The sequence below is a fragment of the Gadus chalcogrammus genome, chromosome 21, assembly GCF_026213295.1.
Source record: "Gadus chalcogrammus isolate NIFS_2021 chromosome 21, NIFS_Gcha_1.0, whole genome shotgun sequence".
Lineage (NCBI taxonomy): Eukaryota > Metazoa > Chordata > Actinopteri > Gadiformes > Gadidae > Gadus > Gadus chalcogrammus.
In genome coordinates, this window is record NC_079432.1 from 172,113 (window position 1) to 191,768 (window position 19,656).

A 19,656-nucleotide genomic window follows, 5' to 3' on the forward strand; every position below is an offset into this window, starting at 1 on the left:
ATCATAGCAGTGAACAAAAATATGTAGATTTTTCATCACTGTATATGGTTCATGTCATGTTAAATCTGTCTGCATGTTTTTCTGTGGAATTTGTGGGAAGAGGGTTTATCTGTTGTTTATGTGGGGAAATCATTTATTTGATATCTGTGTGCCACAGTGTTGCTACACTGTGTTCTGTCTCTTCAAATGTATGCTGCCCTGAAACCAACTTGACTTGACTGTGTGAGAACAATTATCCCCTTGGGGACAATGAAGAACCTAACTTACTAAATGACTACCTGTGTTGGCCTCTTCAAATGCGTTGATGTGTGTTCTCTTCTTTCTGGAGTTAAAAGAGAGCCGGTGCAAACAAGCCAACGTCCTGCTACACGGTCCAACACCCCCATCTAGCGGCCGCTTGGCGCCACTGGTCCTCACTCTCTCAACACACCTGTCTGCATTCTTCAATCGCCGTTCCCTACTTCAGCCGACGCCAGTTCTTCTTTTACTATCCCCTCAGTCAGTATCGGTCCTACCAGCGTTAAATCCAGTCCGTTTTTTCCCTGTCCTCCAGTAACCCTTTTCCCTCTTCTGTAGTTCTCCGTCCGTCACCCTGTTTACCCGTTGCCGAATCCTCGCCTGCCTGAGTGCCTGACCACCGCTTGTCCACCCCGTCTCTGCCTCCCTGTGTCAAGCGTTTGGGTCCTCTCGACCTGTCCCCATAACAACAACAAGAGACATTATGGTGATTTAGTTGTGACTTGCGACTGGAACTGGGATGGACCCGGTATTGATCGACCCGCTGTTTCCCCAAATACTTTCAACCCTGATCCGATTATCAACAAACACAGACGGAGAGCAAAAAGCTGTTTATTGGCGCTACGCTGCTGAAGGAACTCTCCCCGATGTGCACGCCCACAATCACATGAAAGAGGCAGTTAATGAATAACTAATTGTCTCGTCCAAAGTAACATTCTAACAGTTGACGAGGTTTAAACCCCAGATTCAGTTTCTTCTTCTTGGGGTTTTACGGCGTTGGCATCCACAACTTGGTGCATTACCGCCCTCTTCTGATCCAGTTAATCAATCAAAACAAAAATATCCAAACGCTCACTCATTCACACCTTCTTTCTACTCTATATCCTATCATATAACCCTGTCTCTCTCAAAAAGCCAAACAATACTTTTATACAATTCCTCTTCACTAATCTTAAAATATTTTCCAAATTATACTCCTGCATACCCAATTCTCTCAATTGATTTTTCATACTTTCCCTCTCCATCCCATAACCACTACAGTTCATTAAAACATGTTCCACTGTCTCCTCTACCTGGCACCCCTCACATAATCCAGTGGGGTGTTTTCCTATCAAATTCATTGTTTTATTTAGTGCACTGTGCCCCAACCTTAACCTTATCAAAATGTGTTCATCCTTCCTCTGACCACTATACCTTATTTTAACATCACCACTTTTTTGAATATTATATAAATATCTCCCTTTCTCCTCACTGTCCCATTTGTCTTGCCACATTTTGTTAACTTTTTCCCATATCAGGCTTTTAACTTCTGCCTTACTTAAACTGATATTCATTTCTACTTTTTCCTTCTCCAATGCCTTCTTCGCCATCTCCCCTCCCATCATTCAAACAAACCAGATTATTGTCCTCCATTAACTCTTCAATCACTTTCCCATTCGTGTCTGTGTGATTCCCTCCCCACATTGTGTTATGAGCATTGAAGTCTGCACACCATATTATCCTGTGTCTTTCTATACCTTTAATCCTAACTAGTTCATCATTCTCTAACCTTTGACATGGATTATAGTAATTAACACCAACAAACTCCTCTCCCCTCCCATACCTCCACCACTCTGCACTCTTGTTCCGTTCCTATTTCTAATACCCTGTATGATATACCTCGCTTAATAAATGTTACCCACCCTCCACCAGCCCCTTCACCTTCACTCCTGTCTCTTCTTATTCCTACATATCCATAAATAACTCAATCTAACACTGGTTTCAAAAACGTTTCTTGAATGCCTATTACTTGTGGTTTTCCTTTCATTTCTCTTAAAAAATATTTAACCTCCCGGCCATTTGCCACCCAGCTCCTAGCATTCCACTGTAGGGTTCTCACCATGGTTATGATGTCTTCTCACCGGCTCCTGACTACTCTGTGTATTTATCTCGGCTACCAAAGCCTCCCATTTTAACCCTTCCATCCCCAAATAACCTTTGGCTGCCTTAGCTATCGTCTGTATGCTCGTTGTCTTTGATGTGGAGTCTCTAGTGGAGTTCATCACTGCTGCCACAAACATCCCCACCTGCTTCTCATCTCCCCACACTTTGTTCCATCGTGCTGCTCTCCCACCGACTCCCTTGTCACTTCCCTTCCGCCCCCCAGGCTGCTACCATTCCCTGACTCTTAGCACCTTGCCTCTGTTTTACCACCTTCACTGCTCCTGCATAGGTCCCTTTGTCCAACACTTTCACCTTCTGAACTGCAACTTCCTCTTTCATTATTTCACAGCCTCCAAAGTGACGACATGTTCACCCCCACAACTACAACACTTTAACTTGGCCCCCTCACTCTTCCCATACTCATGACCCCCTGAGCATTTCGCACACCTCCTCTTTTCCTTACAGATTTTAGCGATGTGCCCAAATCTTTGACACTGAAAGCACCTCATTGTGGTGTGACCACGCCCTAAACGGCTGGTTTAACCTGTGAGCACTGATTACTCAATGAGCAACAGGTGTGTCCCTCACCGAGCCCCCGAGTCCAATCAGACTCAGCAGGTGAGGCTGCTTCAACCGGCCGTCCTCCACACACACTCTCCCACGCTGATGTACTGAACAATATTTGACCATACAAATCAACATATGCTTACCGTTGCAGTTTGAACACACATCATTTTAATGCGCAACAATGATAAACACAATCCTGGATGAGCTAGAAAGGAGAGCAGAGATAGGAGAGAGGAGGAAGAGAAGAGAGAGGAAGGAGAGAGGAGAGACTAAGAGGAGAGGATGGAGAGGAGAGCCAACAAGACAAAGTCACGGTACTCACACACATTGGGGGAATCTTTACGTATAGTCACTGTGAGCTTTGTATCGGTGTGTTACACTTGTTGGGTTATGTAAGGTGGACATTAAAAGTCATTTACTGGCTCATCAGCTACAAACGTGTGCAGTTATTATGGGACTTTCCTTGAATCCCATGATGTGTAAAAGGGTTTTTAGGCAACGTAGTTGTTTTTGTTTTATCCCAATGATAAAGTACCTATTCTATTGAATACACATTTTACTGAGATTGTACCTATTCCTCTGAGAATGTACCTATTCCACTGAATACATATTGTACTGAGAATGTACCTATTCCACTGAATACATATTGTACCAAGGATGTACCCATTCTACTGAAAATGTACCTATTCCACTGAATACATACTGAGAATGTACCTATACTCCACTGAATACATATTATACTGAGTTTGTACCTATTCCACTGAATACTTATTGTCCTGAGAATGTACCTATTCCTGCACTGAATATATATATTGTACTGAGAATGTACCTATTCCACTGAATACATATTGTCCTGAGAATGTACCTATTCCTGCACTGAATATATATATTGTACTGAGAATGTACCTATTCCACTGAATACATATTGTCCTGAGAATGTACCTATTCCACTGAAGACATATTGTACTGATAATGTACCTATTCCACAGAAGATGTCCTCATTCTACTTTTTGTACATTTTTATTCAAATCTCAAAAGTTTACAAACATTTTGTGTTGTCAAACATGATTCAAAAATAAAAAAGGAATATTACTATTTGTTTAAAACAACTAATGATAATGTTATCAAAATCAACATTTCACATTATCTGATTACATTTTTTTCATTAATTAAAAATATAAAAAAACATTCAGATAAAAGACATTGAACATTATAATGTAGTTTTATGGGTTATATTTTTTTTATAGTACAGTGTTAGTGGCTTAATGAATTACTCCTTGAAGTGTGAAAAAAGAAGTGTGGAAAATCTCATACAATAGAGATTCTAATTCAGGAAACAACATTAGTTGTTTTGGTTGTTTGATTATTTTATCACCAAACAAAGGGCCTAGTCTGTTTGATTGACAGGTGAGATGATGAGGGGGGCCGAGTTGTTACCTCTGTAATCATGGCGACTTGGGCTGAGGAATGGATGGAGAGCCTCACTGAAGGTGCAGCCAGTAGCAGAGTAGAGATGAACCCTGGCTTCCACATCATAGAAGGAGACCAGACCCTCATCATAATCAACAAACACCCCCACCTTCTGGAGCTCAGCTCTCAGAGGGAGACGGACATCAGGGTCATCTCTAAATATCAACCCATTCTCGTTGTAGAGAAGAATCCAGCAACCCGTCTCAGGGGTCCACCTGGTCAGACCTTTTCTGTCGATGGACTCTCTGGCCACTCCTAACCACCATCCAGTCTTGTCTTTAACCTGGACCTCAAAGTAAAATCTCCCTGAGGAGAAGCTCTGCCTCGTGAGAACAAATGAATACTCTGTAAATCTCTTAGGGTTGTCTGGGAGTCTCTTCCACATACCTCTATCATGTACCTGTTTCCCATCCTCAGACAGGGTGAGACAGGGATGAGCTGTATCAGGATCCAGAGTCACATCTACTTCATACTGCTGGACCCTCTTCAGTTCAGCATCACGCAGCTTCTTCATCTCCATGTTCAGTGTCTCCTCCAGCTGATCCAGGGATCTCCTCAAGGTCCCTACGTATGACGGAGGACGGACCTCCACCGTGGTCCAGTCCCTGGTGGGTGGAGGATCCTTCAGGGATCTGAAGGTCTGGAGGAAGTGGAGGTGGTCTTCAGTGTGTGAGAGCTGCTTCACCTCTGAGCTTCTATTGGTCAGATCTTCTATTTCCTGCTCCAGCTCTTTGATGAGGTCTTCAGCTTGTTTCTCTGTGGATTTCAGTTTCTCTTTCACCATTTGGTTGAGATCATCCTGGCACTTTTCAATGCAGCGCATCAGAGCAGTGAGGACCTGCACACCATCAGCTATCTCTCTGTCTGCGTCTGCTTTGATGCGTTTAACTGTGTCTTTAATCTCCTGAATATTTTTTTGTCTCTCCTGGATCAACTGCTTAACTTCAGCCTCTATCTTCCCCAGCTGGGCCGTCTTCACTTCATATTCCTCCTTTAGAGGAATAACAGGATGTGACTTGTGGTCCGTCACTGTGCACAACAGACACACACACACCTGTTCAGTCTTGCAGAAGAGCTCCAGAAGTCGGTCGTGTTTCTTACACATCCTGTCTTCCAGACGGTCCATAGGCTCGACCAGCCGATGCTTCTTCAGGCCTGCGACTCTATGGTGTGGCTCTAGGTGGGTTTGGCAGTAAGAGGTAAGACACATTAGGCAGGACTTCACGGCCTTGAGCTGGGTTCCAGTACAGACGTCACAGGGAACTTCTCCTGGTTCAACACAAGGCTGCTCTTTTACTCGTAGGGACGTTCCAAACCGATCAACCATCTCTGAAAAGAGGATATTGACCCGTAAATCAGGTCTTGTGTTGAAAAGCTCGTTGCAAACGGGACATTTGTACTTGACTTGTCCATCCCAGAACTTAGTAATACAGGCTCTGCAGAAGTTGTGTCCACATGGTGTGGAAACTGGGCTGCTGAAGACATCCAGACAGATGGAACATGAAAAGTTCTCTTCAGACCAGGAAGTGTTAGCAGAGGCCATTCCTAGACACAGACAACCAGGTTTATGTATTGAGCAATCCCATTATTAATGGCAAAAGTGTTTTCAACTTCTCTCAAAGTTGTGCTTCTTTACTCACCTTGATGTAGTTTCTGTCCGTCAGCGTATTTCAAAATGCGTTTTTTCTTCTGACCGAGAGAACTGCTTCCACGTCGGGTGCTTTGGTTGATCTGAACCTTAAGTTTCGTTTCCTCTACCTGACGTCCTCTCCCCTCCTCCCCTAACCCCTGGCTCCGCCCACACGACACATGGCTGCACTGCGTTCATGCACTTTGCTAACTCCCTGAACAGGTTCTTCAACCGGTTTGACACCCAGGACTACACCGCCTCCTGTGAAGGCGCTGGTAGAACCCCAGCACCCCCCCTTCACTCAGGAGGGTGTACAGCCACAGCTGGCCAGGTGCAAAATTGGCAAGGCACCGGGGCCGGATGGCATCCCGGCAAGGGTGCTAAAGCTCTGTGCCACGGAGCTCTGCCCAGTCTTCCACTCCGTCTTGTTGGATTCATACAGAACAGCTAAAGTTCCCGACCGATGGAAAACCCCGCCAGTCAGAGCCCAACCACTTCCGTCCAGTTGCACTCACGCCCATCATAACGAAGTGCATGGAGAAGATAATGCTTCACCTCATCCTGTCAACCGTGGGACCACAGCTGGACCCTCACCAGTTTGCACACAGGCCGAAACGTGGGACGGAGGACGCAGTGGCGTGCCTCCTCCACTCCCTCCTCCACCCTCTCCAGACACCAAACCACTTAGCATCAGTCCTGTGCGTCGACACCACCTCTGCATTCAACACTATCCAGCGGCACCAGGTCATCGAGACGCTCAAACATCTGGACATTATTCCACTCCACACTCACTGGATATACAATATCCTCAGCAACAGACCGCATGCAGTGAGAGTAGGTACAGCAACATCATCAACCCTCATCACCAACACCGGAGCACCTCAGGGCTGCGTCCTCAGTCCTTTTCTGTGTACCCTCCACACAAATGACTGCAGCAGCCCAGCCCCCATCACCACGTACTATAAAGATGCAGACGACACGGCCATAGTAGGTCTACTCAGTGACAACAATTCCACCACAGAATACCAACAGTCAACCACACAGTTTACACAGTGGTGCACAGACAACTATCTCCAGTTAAACAATGACAAAACAAAGGAAAAGGTCATACACACAGCCAAGACACCTCCTACATTCAATCACACATTCATCAGAGGACAACCAGTTGAACTAGTCAACAGTTTCAAATACCTAGGGCTCACCATAGATAACAAACTCAACTCCAACCACCATGTCATTAACCCTATCCACGGCTTTATGTCATACGCAAACTGAGATCACTGTCTGTGGCCCCCCTACCCCTCTTACTCCTCTACAAAAGCATCATCCAACCCATCCTAGAGTACTGTTCCCCCTGCTGCTTCACCCTGCTCACTGTCACCAGCAAAAACAGACTCCTCAAAACCCCACACATAGCATCCAAGATAATCACCCTCCCCCACCCCCAGCCTGTCAGAGGCAAATGAGCTCGCTGTAGCACCCCTGGCTCGTGTAATAGTCAGCGTCCCTGACCATTCCCTTAGCCAATTCTTCCAATTACTCCCATCTGGCCGCAGATATAGGGTAATGAACCGGAGAAAAGCCCAATAAAAAAAAGTTTAGTCCCCTCAGCTATCATAGCAGTGAACAAAAATATGTAGATTTTTCATCACTGTATATGGTTCATGTCATGTTTATTCCTGTCTACATGTTTTTCTGTGGAATTTGTGGGAAGAGGGTTTATCTGTTGTATATGTGGGGAAATAATTTATTTGATATCTGTGTGCTACAGTGTTGCTACACTGTGTTCTGTCTCTTCAAATGTATGCTGCCCTGAAACCAACTTGACTTGACTGTGTGAGAACAATTATCCCCTTGGGGACAATAAAGAACCGGTCCTACTAAATGACTACCTGTGTTGGCCTCTTCAAATGCGTTGATGTGAGTTCTTCTTCTTCTTGGGGTTTTACGGCGGTTGGCATCCACAACTTGGTGCATTACTGCCCTCTTCTGATCCAGTTAATGAATCAAAACCAAAATATCCAAACACTCATTCACACCTTCTTTCTACTCTATATCCTATCATATAACCCTGTTTCTCTCAAAAAGCCAAACAATACTTTTGTACAATTCCTCTTCACTAATCTTAAAATATTTTCCAAAGTATATTCCTGCATACCCAATTCTCTCAATTGATTTTTCATACTTTCCCTCTCCATCCCATAACCACTACAGTTCATTAAAACATGTTCCACTGTCTCGTCTACCTGGCACCCCTCACATAATCCAGTGGGGTGTTTTCCTATCAAATTCATTGTTTTATTTAGTGCACTGTGCCCCAACCTTAACCTTATCAAAATGTGTTCATCCTTCCTCTGACCACTATACCTTATTTTAACATTAACACTTTTTTGAATATTATATAAATATCTCCCTTTCTCCTCACTGTCCCATTTGTCTTGCCACATTTTGTTAACTTTTTCCCATATCAGGCTTTTAACTTCTGCCTCACTTAAACTGATATTCATTTCTACTTTTTCCTTCTCCAATGCCTTCTTCGCCATCGCCCCTCCCAACATTCAAACAAACAAGATTCTTGTCCTCCATTAACTCTTCAATCACTTTTCCATTCCTGTCTTTATGATTCCCTCCCCACATTGTGTTATGAGCATTGAAGTCTGCACACCAGATTATCTTGTGTCTTTCTATCCCTTTAATCCTAACTATCTTATCATTCTCTAACCTTTGACATGGATTATAGTAATTAACAACAACAAACTCCTCTCCCCCTCCCATACCTCCACCACTCTGCACTCTTGTTCCGTTCCTATTTCTAATACCCTGTATGATATACCTCGCTTAATAAATGTTACACACCCTCCACCAGCCCCTTCACCTTCACTCCTGTCTCTCCTTATACCTACATATCCATAAATAACTACATCTAACACTGGTTTCAAAAACGTTTCTTGAATGCATATTACTTGTGGTTTTCCTTTCATTGCTCTTAAAACATATTTAACCTCCCGGCCATTAGCCACCCAGCTCCTAGCATTCCACTGTAGGGTTCTCACCATGGTTATGATGTCTTCTCACCGGCTCCTGACTACTCTGTGTATTTATCTCAGCTACCAAAGCCTCCCATTTTAACCCTTCCATCCCCAAATAATCCTTGGCTGCCTTAGCTATCGTCTGTATGCTCGTTGTCTTTGATGTGGAGTCTCTAGTAGAGTTCATCACTGCTGCCACAAACATCCCCACCTGCTTCTTATCTCCCCACACTTTGTTCCATCGTGCTGCTCTCCCACCGACTCCCTTGTCACTTCCCTTCCGCCCCCCCAGGCTGCTACCATTCCCTGACTCTTAGCACCTTGCCTCTGTTTTACCACCTTCACTGCTCCTGCATAGGTCCCTTTGTCCAACACTTTAACCTTCTGAACTGCAACTTCCTCTCTCATTATTTCACAGCCTCCAAAGTGACGACATGTTCACCCCCACAACTACAACACTTTAACTTGGCCCCCTCACTCTTCCCATACTCATGATCCCCTGAGCATTTCGCACACCCCCTCTTTTCCTTACAGATTTTAGCGATGTGCCCAAATCTTTGACACTGAAAGCACCTCATTGTGGTGTGACCACGCCCTAAACGGCTGGTTTAACCTGTGAGCACTGATTACTCAATGAGCAACAGGTGTGTCCCTCACCAAGCCCCAGAGTCCAATCAGACTCAGCAGGTGAGGCTGCTTCAACCAGCCGTCCTCCACACACACTCCCACGCTGACATGGACTGAACAATATTTGACTAAACAAATCTAAATATGCTTACCGTTGCAGTTTTGAACACACATCATTTTGATGCGTAACAATGATAAACACAATCCTGGATGAGCTAGAAAGGAGAGGAGAGATAGGAGAGAGGAGGAAGAGAAGAGAGAGGAAGGAGAGAGGAGAGACTAAGAGGAGAGGATGGAGAGGAGAGCTGACAAGACAAAGTCACGGTGCTCACACACATTGGGGGAATCTTTACGTATAGTCACTGTGAGCTTTGTATCGGTGTGTTACACTTGTTGGGTTGTTGTAAGGTGGACATTAAAAGTAATTTACTGCTACAAAGCTACACACGTGTGCAGTTATTATGGGATTTTAATCTTTCCTTGAATCCCATCATGTGTAAAAGGGTTTTTTATGCACCATAGTTGTTTTTGTTTTATCCCAATGATAAAGTACCTATTCTATTGAATACACATTTTACTGAGATTGTACCTATTCCTCTGAGAAAGTACCTATTCCACTGAATGCATATTGTACTGAGAATGTACCTATTCCACTGAATACATATTGTACTGAGAATGTACCTATTCCACTGAACACATATTGTACTGAGAATGTACCTATTCCACTGAATACATATTGTACTAAGGATGTACCCATTCTACTGAAAATGTACCCATTCCACTGAGTACATACTGCGTTTGTACCTATTCCACTGAGTATACTGAGAATGTACCTATTCCACTGAATACATATTGTACTGAGAATGTACCTATTCCAATGAACACATATTATTCTGATAATGTATCTATTCTACTGAATACATTTTGTACTGATAATGTACCTATTCCACTGAATATATACCTATTCCACTGAATAGATACTGAGAATGTACCTTTTCTACTGAACACATATTGTACTGAGAATGTACCTATTCCACTGAATATATATATTGTACTGAGAATGTACCTATTCCACTGAATACATATTGTACTGAGAATGTACCTATTCCACTGAATATATATTGTACTGAGAATGTAACTATCACACAGAAGATGTCCCCATTCTACTTTTAGTACATTTTTATTCAAATCTCAAAAGTTTACAGACATTGTATTGTGTTGTCAAACATGATACATGAGTTTATTGTTTATCTTATATGGTATATAATTTAATATTGTGTTTCTTTCTGTAAGCTACTGGACAATCAATTTCCTTGAGGGAGTCATCCCAAAAGGATCAATAAAGCCTAATCTAATCTAATCTAATGATTCAAAAAATAATAAACGAATATTACTATTTGGTCAAATCAACTAATGATAATGTTATCAAAATCAATGTTTCACCTTATCTAATACATTTCTTTTTTCATTAATTAAAAATATAAAAAAACATTAAGATAAAAGACATTGAACATTATAGTGTGGCCTTATAGGTTATAATGGGTTATATAGCACAGTGTTAGTGGCTTAATGAATTACTCCTTAGATGACAGTGAAAAGCAAGATAAGAATACAGTACTCTGAGACCTCACATAGTAGAGATTCTAATTCAGGAAACAACATTAGTTGTTTTGGTTGTTTGATTATTTTATCACCAAACAAAGGTCCTAGTCTGTTTGATTGACAGGTGAGATGATGAGGGGGGCAGAGTTGTTACCTTCATAATCACTGAAACCTGGGCTGAGGAGTGGATAGAGAGGCTCACTGAAGGTGCAGCCAGTAGCAGAGTAGAGATGAACCCTGGCTTCCACATCATAGAAGGAGACCAGACCCTCATCATAATCAACAAACACCCCCACCTTCTGGAGCCCAGCTCTCAGAGGGAGACGGACATTAGGGTTATCTCTAAATACCAACCCATCCTTGTTGTAGAGAAGAGTCCAGTAACCATTCTCAGGGGTCCGCTCTGTCCGACCTTTTCTGTCGATGGACTCTCTGACCACTCCTACAAACCATCCAGTCTTGTCTTTAACCTGGACCTCAAAGTAAAATCTCCCTGAGGAGAAGCTCTGCCTCGTGAGAACAGATGTATACCTTGTAAATATCTTAGGGTTGTCTGGGAGTCTCTTCCTTACACCTCCATCATGTACTTGTTTCCCATCCTCAGACAGGATGAGCTCGGGATGAGCTGTATCAGGATCCAGAGTCACATCTACTTCATACTGCTGGACCCTCTTCAGTTCAGCATCACGCAGCTTCTTCATCTCCATGTTCAGTGTCTCCTCCAGCTGATCCAGGGATCTCCTCAAGGTCCCTACGTATGACGGAGGACGGACCTCCACCGTGGTCCAGTCCCTGGTGGGTGGAGGATCCTTCAGGGATCTGAAGGTCTGGAGGAAGTGGAGGTGGTCTTTAGTGTGCGAGAGCTGCTTCACCTCTGAGCTTCTATTGGTCAGATCTTCTATTTCCTGTTCCAGCTCTTTGATGAGGTCTTCAGCTTGTTTCTCTGTGGATTTCAGTTTCTCTTTAACCGTTTGGTTGAGATCATCCTGGCACTTTTCAATGCGGCGCATCAGAGCAGTGAGGACCTGCACACCATCAGCTATCTCTCTGTCTGCGTCTGCTTTGCTGCGTTCAACTGTGTCTTTAATCTCCTGAATATTTTTTTGTCTCTCCTGGATCAACTGCTTAACTTCAGCCTCTATTTTCCCCAGCTGGGCCGTCTTCACTTCATATTCCTCCTTTAGAGGTATAACAGGATGTGACTTGTGGTCCGTCTCTGTGCAGAACTGACACACACACACCTGTTCAGTCTGGCAGAAGAGCTCCAGAAGTCGGTCGTGTTTCTTACACATCCTGTCGTCCAGACGGTCCATAGGCTCGACCAGCCGATGTTTCTTCAGGCCTGCAACTCTATGGTGTGGCTCCAGGTGGGTTTGGCAGTAAGAGATAAGACACACTAGGCAGGACTTCACGGCCTTCAGCTGGGACCCAGTACAGACGTCACAGGGAACTTCTGCTGGTTCAACACAAGGCTGCTCTTTTACTCGTAGGGACGTTCCAAACCGATCAACCATCTCTGAAATTAGGATATTGACCCGTAAATCAGGTCTTGTGTTGAAAAGCTCGTTGCAAACGGGACATTTGTACTTGACTTGTTCATCCCAGAACTTAGTAATACAGGTTCTGCAAAAGTTGTGTCCACATGGTGTGGAAACTGGGCTGCTGAACACATCCAGACAGATGGAACAGGAAAAGTTCTCTTCAGGCCAGGAGGTGTCAGCAGAGGCCATTCCTAGACACAGACAACAAGGTTTATGTATTGAGCAATACCATTATCGTTGTCATTCCATAATTTCCCTCAAAGTTGTTCTTCTATACTGACCTTGATGCTGTTTCTGTCCGTCAGCGTGTTTCAAAATGCCTTTTATTTTTCTCCTGAACGAGCGCACTGTCCCAGGTCGGTTGCTTCGGTTGATCTGAACCTTCAGTTTCGTTTCGTCAACATGACGTCCTCTCCCCCATAGATATATATAGATACATATATCTATGCTCTCCCCTCCTCCCCTAACCCTTGGCTCCTCCCCTAACCCCTGGCTCCGCCCCCAAGACACTTGGCTCAGGCTGCAATGCATTCATGCGCTGCGTTGGCCTATTCAAATGCGTTGATGTGTGTTCTCTTCTTTCTCTTCTTTCTGGAGTTAAGTGACCCGGGTTTCCGGGGCTTTCCCGAATACTTTCTATCCAACCCCGATACAATTTTCAAAAAACACAGACAAATAGCAAAAAGCTGTTTATTGGCGCTACGCTGCTGTAGGAACTCTCCCCGATGTGCACGCGCACAATCACATGAAAGAATAACTAATAGTCTCGTCCAAAGTAACATTCTAACAGTTAACGAGGTTTAAACCCCGGATCCAGTTTCTTTTTTCCCGCTAATGATTGATCAGGTGTCGCGTCACTCATCAGTCAGCTGTCAATCACCTTGTCACTCACATGACCACGAGGACGCCAGCTCAGCCAATCAGACTCCCTCTCTCGGACACAGAAACAATAACAAAACGTACCAATGGTGTCGCCATCAAATAAAATAACAGTGCAGTATAAAAAGTCATAAATGCAGGCTACTTCATGATATGTATCACATTATGGGGCATGATTATCTTTGTATCATGTTGTGTGTCAGTAGTCTGTAACCTGAATATGGGGTTAGAACAGAGAAGGCATACCCATCCATGTTCTGAATTAGGGCTGGGCGATATGGACCAAAACTCATATCTCGATATCTTCTGTTCGAATGGCAATATACGATATTATAACGATATTTTGTACAAAACAGGTAAAGTGTGTAGTTTTAACTCTGCGCCACAAGTATTCACTATGAAACATCTATTTAGTGTTTTCTTTTTTTTTGCTCAACGAAGCACAGCTGTGCTTTAACAACAGATATGTAAGGGATAATGTAAAGAACGCCGGTCATTATCGGGAAAATAAGCCCCGACAGGGCGGACAGGACACCGACCTGAAGGGGCTTATTTTCAATAATGACCGACGACGTTCTATACATTATCCCGCTTATTACACGGCTATGCCTAAACGAAAAAATAACTTCATGGTGTGTCTTTTTACAATTTATTTGTAACCAGCATTCGTAGTGTTGATCAGCAGAGAAATAGTCCGCCAAAGATGTTGACGTCGCATAGCAACCGAAGACGCTGGAGTTGACAAGTTACCAGACTATTTGCGGAGTGATACCAAAGACGTCATCGGAGACAAAAAATCCTGTTTTCCTTGACAGCCTCTTCTATAATATGAATGATTTTAGCTTGTGTGTGCCCGTGCCCGCAATGAATCACATACAAGCTAAAATCATTCAAATTAATGTGCTTTATTTTTTATCTTGCACTATTGGAGCACGTACTACTTTCTTGCGCTCCGCCTCTGACTACGAGATGGTTAGTGTTACAACTTTCTGCTGTCGGCTCCCAGACACGTTCCAGACCCTCCAGGGCCGATGATCTCTCAGGGGGCAACACACCCTTTACTTTGACCGGCAGTGGGTCTGCTTATAGGTCGGAATGAAGCGGCCACCGATTCTTGCCGGCTGCTTTATTCTTTTACACACAACCGGACTCGATCATTACTTCACTAAACGTACATGCACGCTACCGCTCGCTCGTCCACTGCACTCACACGCTGACCACACACACACACACACACACACACACACACACACACACACACACACACACACACAGAGTGATATGCGCACCAGATACTTTCTCGTGCGAACAAGATACTTTCTCGTGCTCACGAGAAACGTTTTGTTGTGATGCGAAACGTCCGTGGGTGGGAGAACGCTACGTACTGTAGCAGGATGGGCCTTTAATTAGCGCTGCAGTACCGGCCTATCACTGTTGGGTGCGCTGCCTATAAAGGCGGGTGGTTGTGCACTGGGAGCACTCTTGCCTGGGAGCTCCTGGCTACCCCGCCTCCTGTTATCACCGAAACCTGATCGCCTCACAGCTGGATCGTGCAGCTCGCCGTTGTTTGGCAGTTCATTGGCCGGGTCTTCCCTCTCCCGTATCGACCCCAGTTGTAGGGCGTGCGAGTGTTTCCTCCTCTACCTGTTGCAGCGGGGAGCGATCAGCTGATTGATCGAGTTGCACTTGTAATTGTGCTGCTCGGTACAAGTGATCCCCTTCCTCCCCTTTGATGTTCATTCAACTCCTGACGGGTTGACGTGTGTGTGGGCGGTTTCTGCCAGCACGTCCCCCCCCCTCTTCACGCTGCTGTTGGCTGGCTGCCGTTTTGTCCACTGGTTATATAGCCAACACATCGATCCTACTCTGCATCTCCCACTGTGCTGTAGTGTACCTGCCCCGAGTATGGTGATTGCTGCCTCACCCTAAGTCTCATTATCTTGATCCATTCATTTAACCGACTTCCAACTGATCTTATTGATGATATTATTTGTGTTTTGCGGGTTGCTTTGCATGTTTGTTTTGGTTTAATTCGTTTTCTTAGTTATTTTGGTTTGGCTTAATTGCTTTACTTATTCATTTGGATTTATCAGTTTGGATAAATCTCCTTTACTTTTGATTTAAACCCCATTTAGTTATTTGCTCTTCCCTTTTTGTGTATTTTGTGTGTGTTCGCTTTAGTGTGTTTGTGTGAACATATTTTATTGAGAAGTCATGTTTAAAGATTATATATATTAATTAAAAGGAATTGAATTTGTATGCTGGACCCAGTCTCAAGCTTTCATTAGTGAACGAACTTGTGTGCTTTAACTTAGGTTAATCTAACTCTCCAGGTGAAATTCCTGGGGTGGCGTTGTTGGCAACTTGTCACTAGTTCTTTAACTGAACTTTATCTTATTGTTTCCCCGACCGCCGAATGCCACAGTACAAATAAGGGGCGGGATTGAAAAGCTGAACATGGTTTGTAGGCTCAGAGAGCAGCGGTCAGCTTTATAAAATAGCGCTCGCAATTGCGGCAACATCAAAATAAAATATAAAATACCGGTATGACGATATTGTCTCAACTACATATCGCTTTCAAAAAATATACCGGTATCATTTTAAAACCGGTATATCGCCCAGCCCTATTCTGAATCATCTTCTGCTGGACCGAATAGGTCTTGAAAGGTAACCAGTGAAAGCTGAGGTGGAGTCGGGGTCCAGACCGAGACCGGGACCGGTTTATTCAAATCTCAAAAGTTTACAAACATTGTATTGTGTTGTCAAACATGATTCAAAAATAATAAAGGAATATTACTATTTGGTTAAAACAACTAATGATAATGTTATCAAAATCAATGTTTCAAATTATCTTCTTTTTTTTTTTTTTTTCATTAATTAAAAATATAAAAAAACATTCAGATAAAAGACATTGAACATTATGGTGTAGTCTTATAGGTTCTTTTTCTAACTTCGCTCGGTGTTTCACTATGGGAATCGCCTAGGCGTGACCTACTACTGGAAGCTCCAATTGCACCACGTCTGTCCTTGACAGACAGGTCGGACTGTGCCACAGGGTCCCGCCCCCTGCACTTATACAGTCGACCCGCCCTCCTCAAATCATTCTCGCTTTCTTCCCGTGAGAAAGCTACTCAAGCTCCCTCAGCTTATCTAGGTTAGCTTTAAACTGCTTAACAGTTCACAGACGGGCCGTCAAGGATTCCGTCGTCAAACGCAGTCGGAGGCTTTTAACCTGGTTCGGCTGAGTAATAACTTCGTAAGAAGCTATCTGTTACTACACCCGCTGGGCAGTGTCCGCATAAAGGCGAGCTGCTTCTCCGGTTACCCTGTATTTGTTTACAGGTGTCACTGGTTTACGGTGTAGTTTATCGGCTAACGCGTCAAGGCGAGCTTACCGCGGCACAGTAAACATTAGCTTGTTGGCTGAGCCAAAACACCCGGAGTATAACGAACGCATCACGGCGAGTGAACTCTGCGGTATGCCTTCGCCCGCCACCCCCGCCAAAGGGTCGGAGCCGAAAGCTAGGGAGGCTGTATCCCGCCTGTGCCCCGCGTCATGTGGGGCCTCCATATCAGGCCGGGACCCCCACCCCATGTGCATAGCGTGCATGGGCATTAAACACGCTCAAGCTTCGCTAGCGGACCCGCATTCATGCGCTCACTGCACATCGATGCCGGAGAAAATTCTGGAAAGGAGGCTAAGGGTGACGGTGGCTACTAACCAGGATCCCTGCCTGGCGGGTGCCCCCGCTATAGCCTCAACGAGCACCCATCAGTCCCACGCGACAACGAGCTGGGCGGACATGATGGAGGCGGCATCCCCGCTCGTGCCCCCGCTATTCGATGATTTACTTCTCAAGGCGGAACCGGGCACTGAGGACGCAGAGGGCGACGACGACGCCAACTTTGACCACCTCGACATGGACGGAATTGAGGAGGAGGAGGACGACTCCACTTTTCCGGTCCAACTGTCTAGACCCCCTAGCGCCTCTGACGCTGTACAACCGGCAGACGGTAACCTGTACGAGGTGTGCAAACGGGCCGCTGCAAAACTAGGCATTCAATGGCCTGCAGCCCCGGATGCTGAAGGGGCAGAGGGAGACCTGTACGACGGCAAGAGGATCCTACCAGCCCAGCCGCCTTCTAAGCAGCTCTTACCAGCAGTTCCCATCTGCATGAAGGAAATGAGCCGCTACTGGTCCAGCCCATTTAAGAGCAAGCTTCCAACCAAGGGCTGCTCAAAGCTGGAGATCCACGGGATGGGTGAGCTGGGGCTGGCCGAACCCCCAGCTGTGGAGCCTTCAGTGGCTTACCACCTCCACCCAAACCGTCGCTCTCTCTCCGCCTCTTCAGGCATCTCCCTGCCTGGTAAGATGGACCGCCTCACCGCTTCCACTTACCAGAGGATGTATAAATATGCAGCGCAGTCGGTATGCTCGCTCAATGCCATGACACTACTGTCTGCATATCAGGCTGAAATCCTAGAGGAAATGGGTCGCCAGCTAGACTCTGGGTCACCCAACCCTGCCCTCTGGGATGAAATTTGCAACGTCAATGACCTGGTCCTACGCTCCTCACGGGGCGCAGTTCAGGGCTGTGGCCGAGTCATGGGACTCGCAGTCTCGGGTGAGAGAGCGTTATGGCTCAGTCTCTCCGGACTGAGTGTCGCGCAGAAAGCCGAGGTCATGGATGCTGCATATGACCCAACCAAGGGTCTGTTTGGTCCAGCGCTGGAAAAGATGAGAGAGACCAGCACTCTCAGGAAACAGGAAGGAGAGGCCTTCGATCTCTGCCTTCCCCGAAAACAGGCTCCCCGCCCACCCCAGCCAGCGAGGTCAGGCTTTGCGGCCGCCGCAGCGGCAGCAAGGGGAAAACAAGGGGGAACCAGGCCTCAGAAAGCCTACAGACCAGCCCACGCAGCTGGCCCACAGGCCGACCAACAGCCTAGGTCAGAGAACCCAAGGCCATGGGGCAAACACTCCTTCGCTGCTGCGGCAGCCAGGAACCGCTCTCCCCACCCCGGGGATGGGAAGAAGAAGCGTGCGACCTAGCGATCCCAGCTTCTCTCTCTCCCCCTCCCATGAAGAAAAGAAAGCTTGGGGGGATAGAGCAAAGCCCAGAGGGTTCAAGTTCTCCAGGGGCCCTTTCTCAGTCTCTCTCGCTTCACGTTCAGGGCGAACTGAGACAGGGGCAACGATTGACACAGTGCCACCAAGCATTTTCCCAGTGTCGCAAGTTATTTTCCCTCGTTTTAAAGGTGAACACAATAAACCCTGCATTTTCGCAACCAGGCCCAGAGCCAAGGGTGAAATGCACAAAACAAAACAAAATAAAACAATATCTTGGTCCCTACATTCCCATGGGGGGAGCTCACGCTTCTCCTGTGAGGGCAGACCTCTCCCCTTACGTCCCGAGGGTGACGTCGTTGGGGCGCGATCACATGAGCCCGCTCGCTGCGCGAGTGGAACAGTGGCGCGCATGCGCAGTTCACCCGTGGATCCTGTCTACAGTTTCCCAGGGTTACAGACTGCAGTTTGCTATGAAACCACCCAGATTCAACGGCGTATTGGTTTCTATGGCCAGTGGGGATTCGGCACGAATCCTAGAGGACGAAATATCGTCCCTGCTTCGAAAACAAGCGATCAGGGCTGTCCCGAACGAGCAAGCCCAACAGGGTTTTTACTCCCGTTATTTTCTCATTCCCAAGAACAGACACCTGCGCAAATACACGTTCAGGATGTTAACACACAAAGTGCTCTGTCGTTCAATCCGTCCAGGGGATTGGTTTGTAACGATCGATCTGTCAGACGCATATTTTCACATTGCCATCTATCCCGCACACCGGAAATTTCTCTGGTTCGCTTTTCAGAACAGGGCTTACGAATTCAGCATAAATTGGGAAAAGAGCCGTGTGGACCCCGCACAATGTGCAGAATATTTGGGTCTCCACATAGACTCTCTCTCTTATCGCGTCACACTATCAGAGAGGAGACTAACGTCTCTCACGCAGTGTCTCTCCCTCTTCAGGCGGGGAGAGACCGTATCGTTCAGGTTATGCCTACGCCTGCTTGGCCTTATGGCTTCGGTGATATCAGTAGTGCATTTGGGTCTTCTGATGATGAGAGATTTTCAGCGCTGGGTCGCAGCACTA

General features: G+C 45.7%; 2 protein-coding genes across 2 annotated transcripts; both read right to left on the minus strand.

Annotated features, from left to right (window-relative positions):
* Positions 1-3,962: 3,962 nt before the first annotated feature.
* Positions 3,963-5,907, minus strand: LOC130374671 (E3 ubiquitin-protein ligase TRIM39-like). Its single transcript, XM_056581602.1, has 2 exons — positions 5,838-5,907; positions 3,963-5,742 (listed from the first exon to the last, which is right to left on the minus strand). Exon 2 carries the CDS (start codon positions 5,738-5,740, stop codon positions 4,115-4,117), a length of 1,626 nt encoding a protein of 541 aa, XP_056437577.1. The 5' UTR covers positions 5,741-5,742; positions 5,838-5,907; the 3' UTR covers positions 3,963-4,114.
* A 4,739-nt stretch (positions 5,908-10,646) lies between these two features.
* On the minus strand, positions 10,647-13,008 carry LOC130374201 (zinc finger protein RFP-like). The gene is made up of 2 exons (XM_056580850.1): positions 12,908-13,008; positions 10,647-12,817 (listed from the first exon to the last, which is right to left on the minus strand). Exon 2 carries the CDS (start codon positions 12,813-12,815, stop codon positions 11,190-11,192), a length of 1,626 nt encoding a protein of 541 aa, XP_056436825.1. The 5' UTR covers positions 12,816-12,817; positions 12,908-13,008; the 3' UTR covers positions 10,647-11,189.
* Positions 13,009-19,656: the final 6,648 nt, after the last annotated feature.

Coding starts and splice junctions, on each gene's coding strand:
- LOC130374671 (XM_056581602.1), bottom strand. CDS start 5,740: ATGGCCTCTGCTAACACTTCCTGGTCTGAAGAGAACTTTTCATGTTCC.
- LOC130374201 (XM_056580850.1), bottom strand. CDS start 12,815: ATGGCCTCTGCTGACACCTCCTGGCCTGAAGAGAACTTTTCCTGTTCC.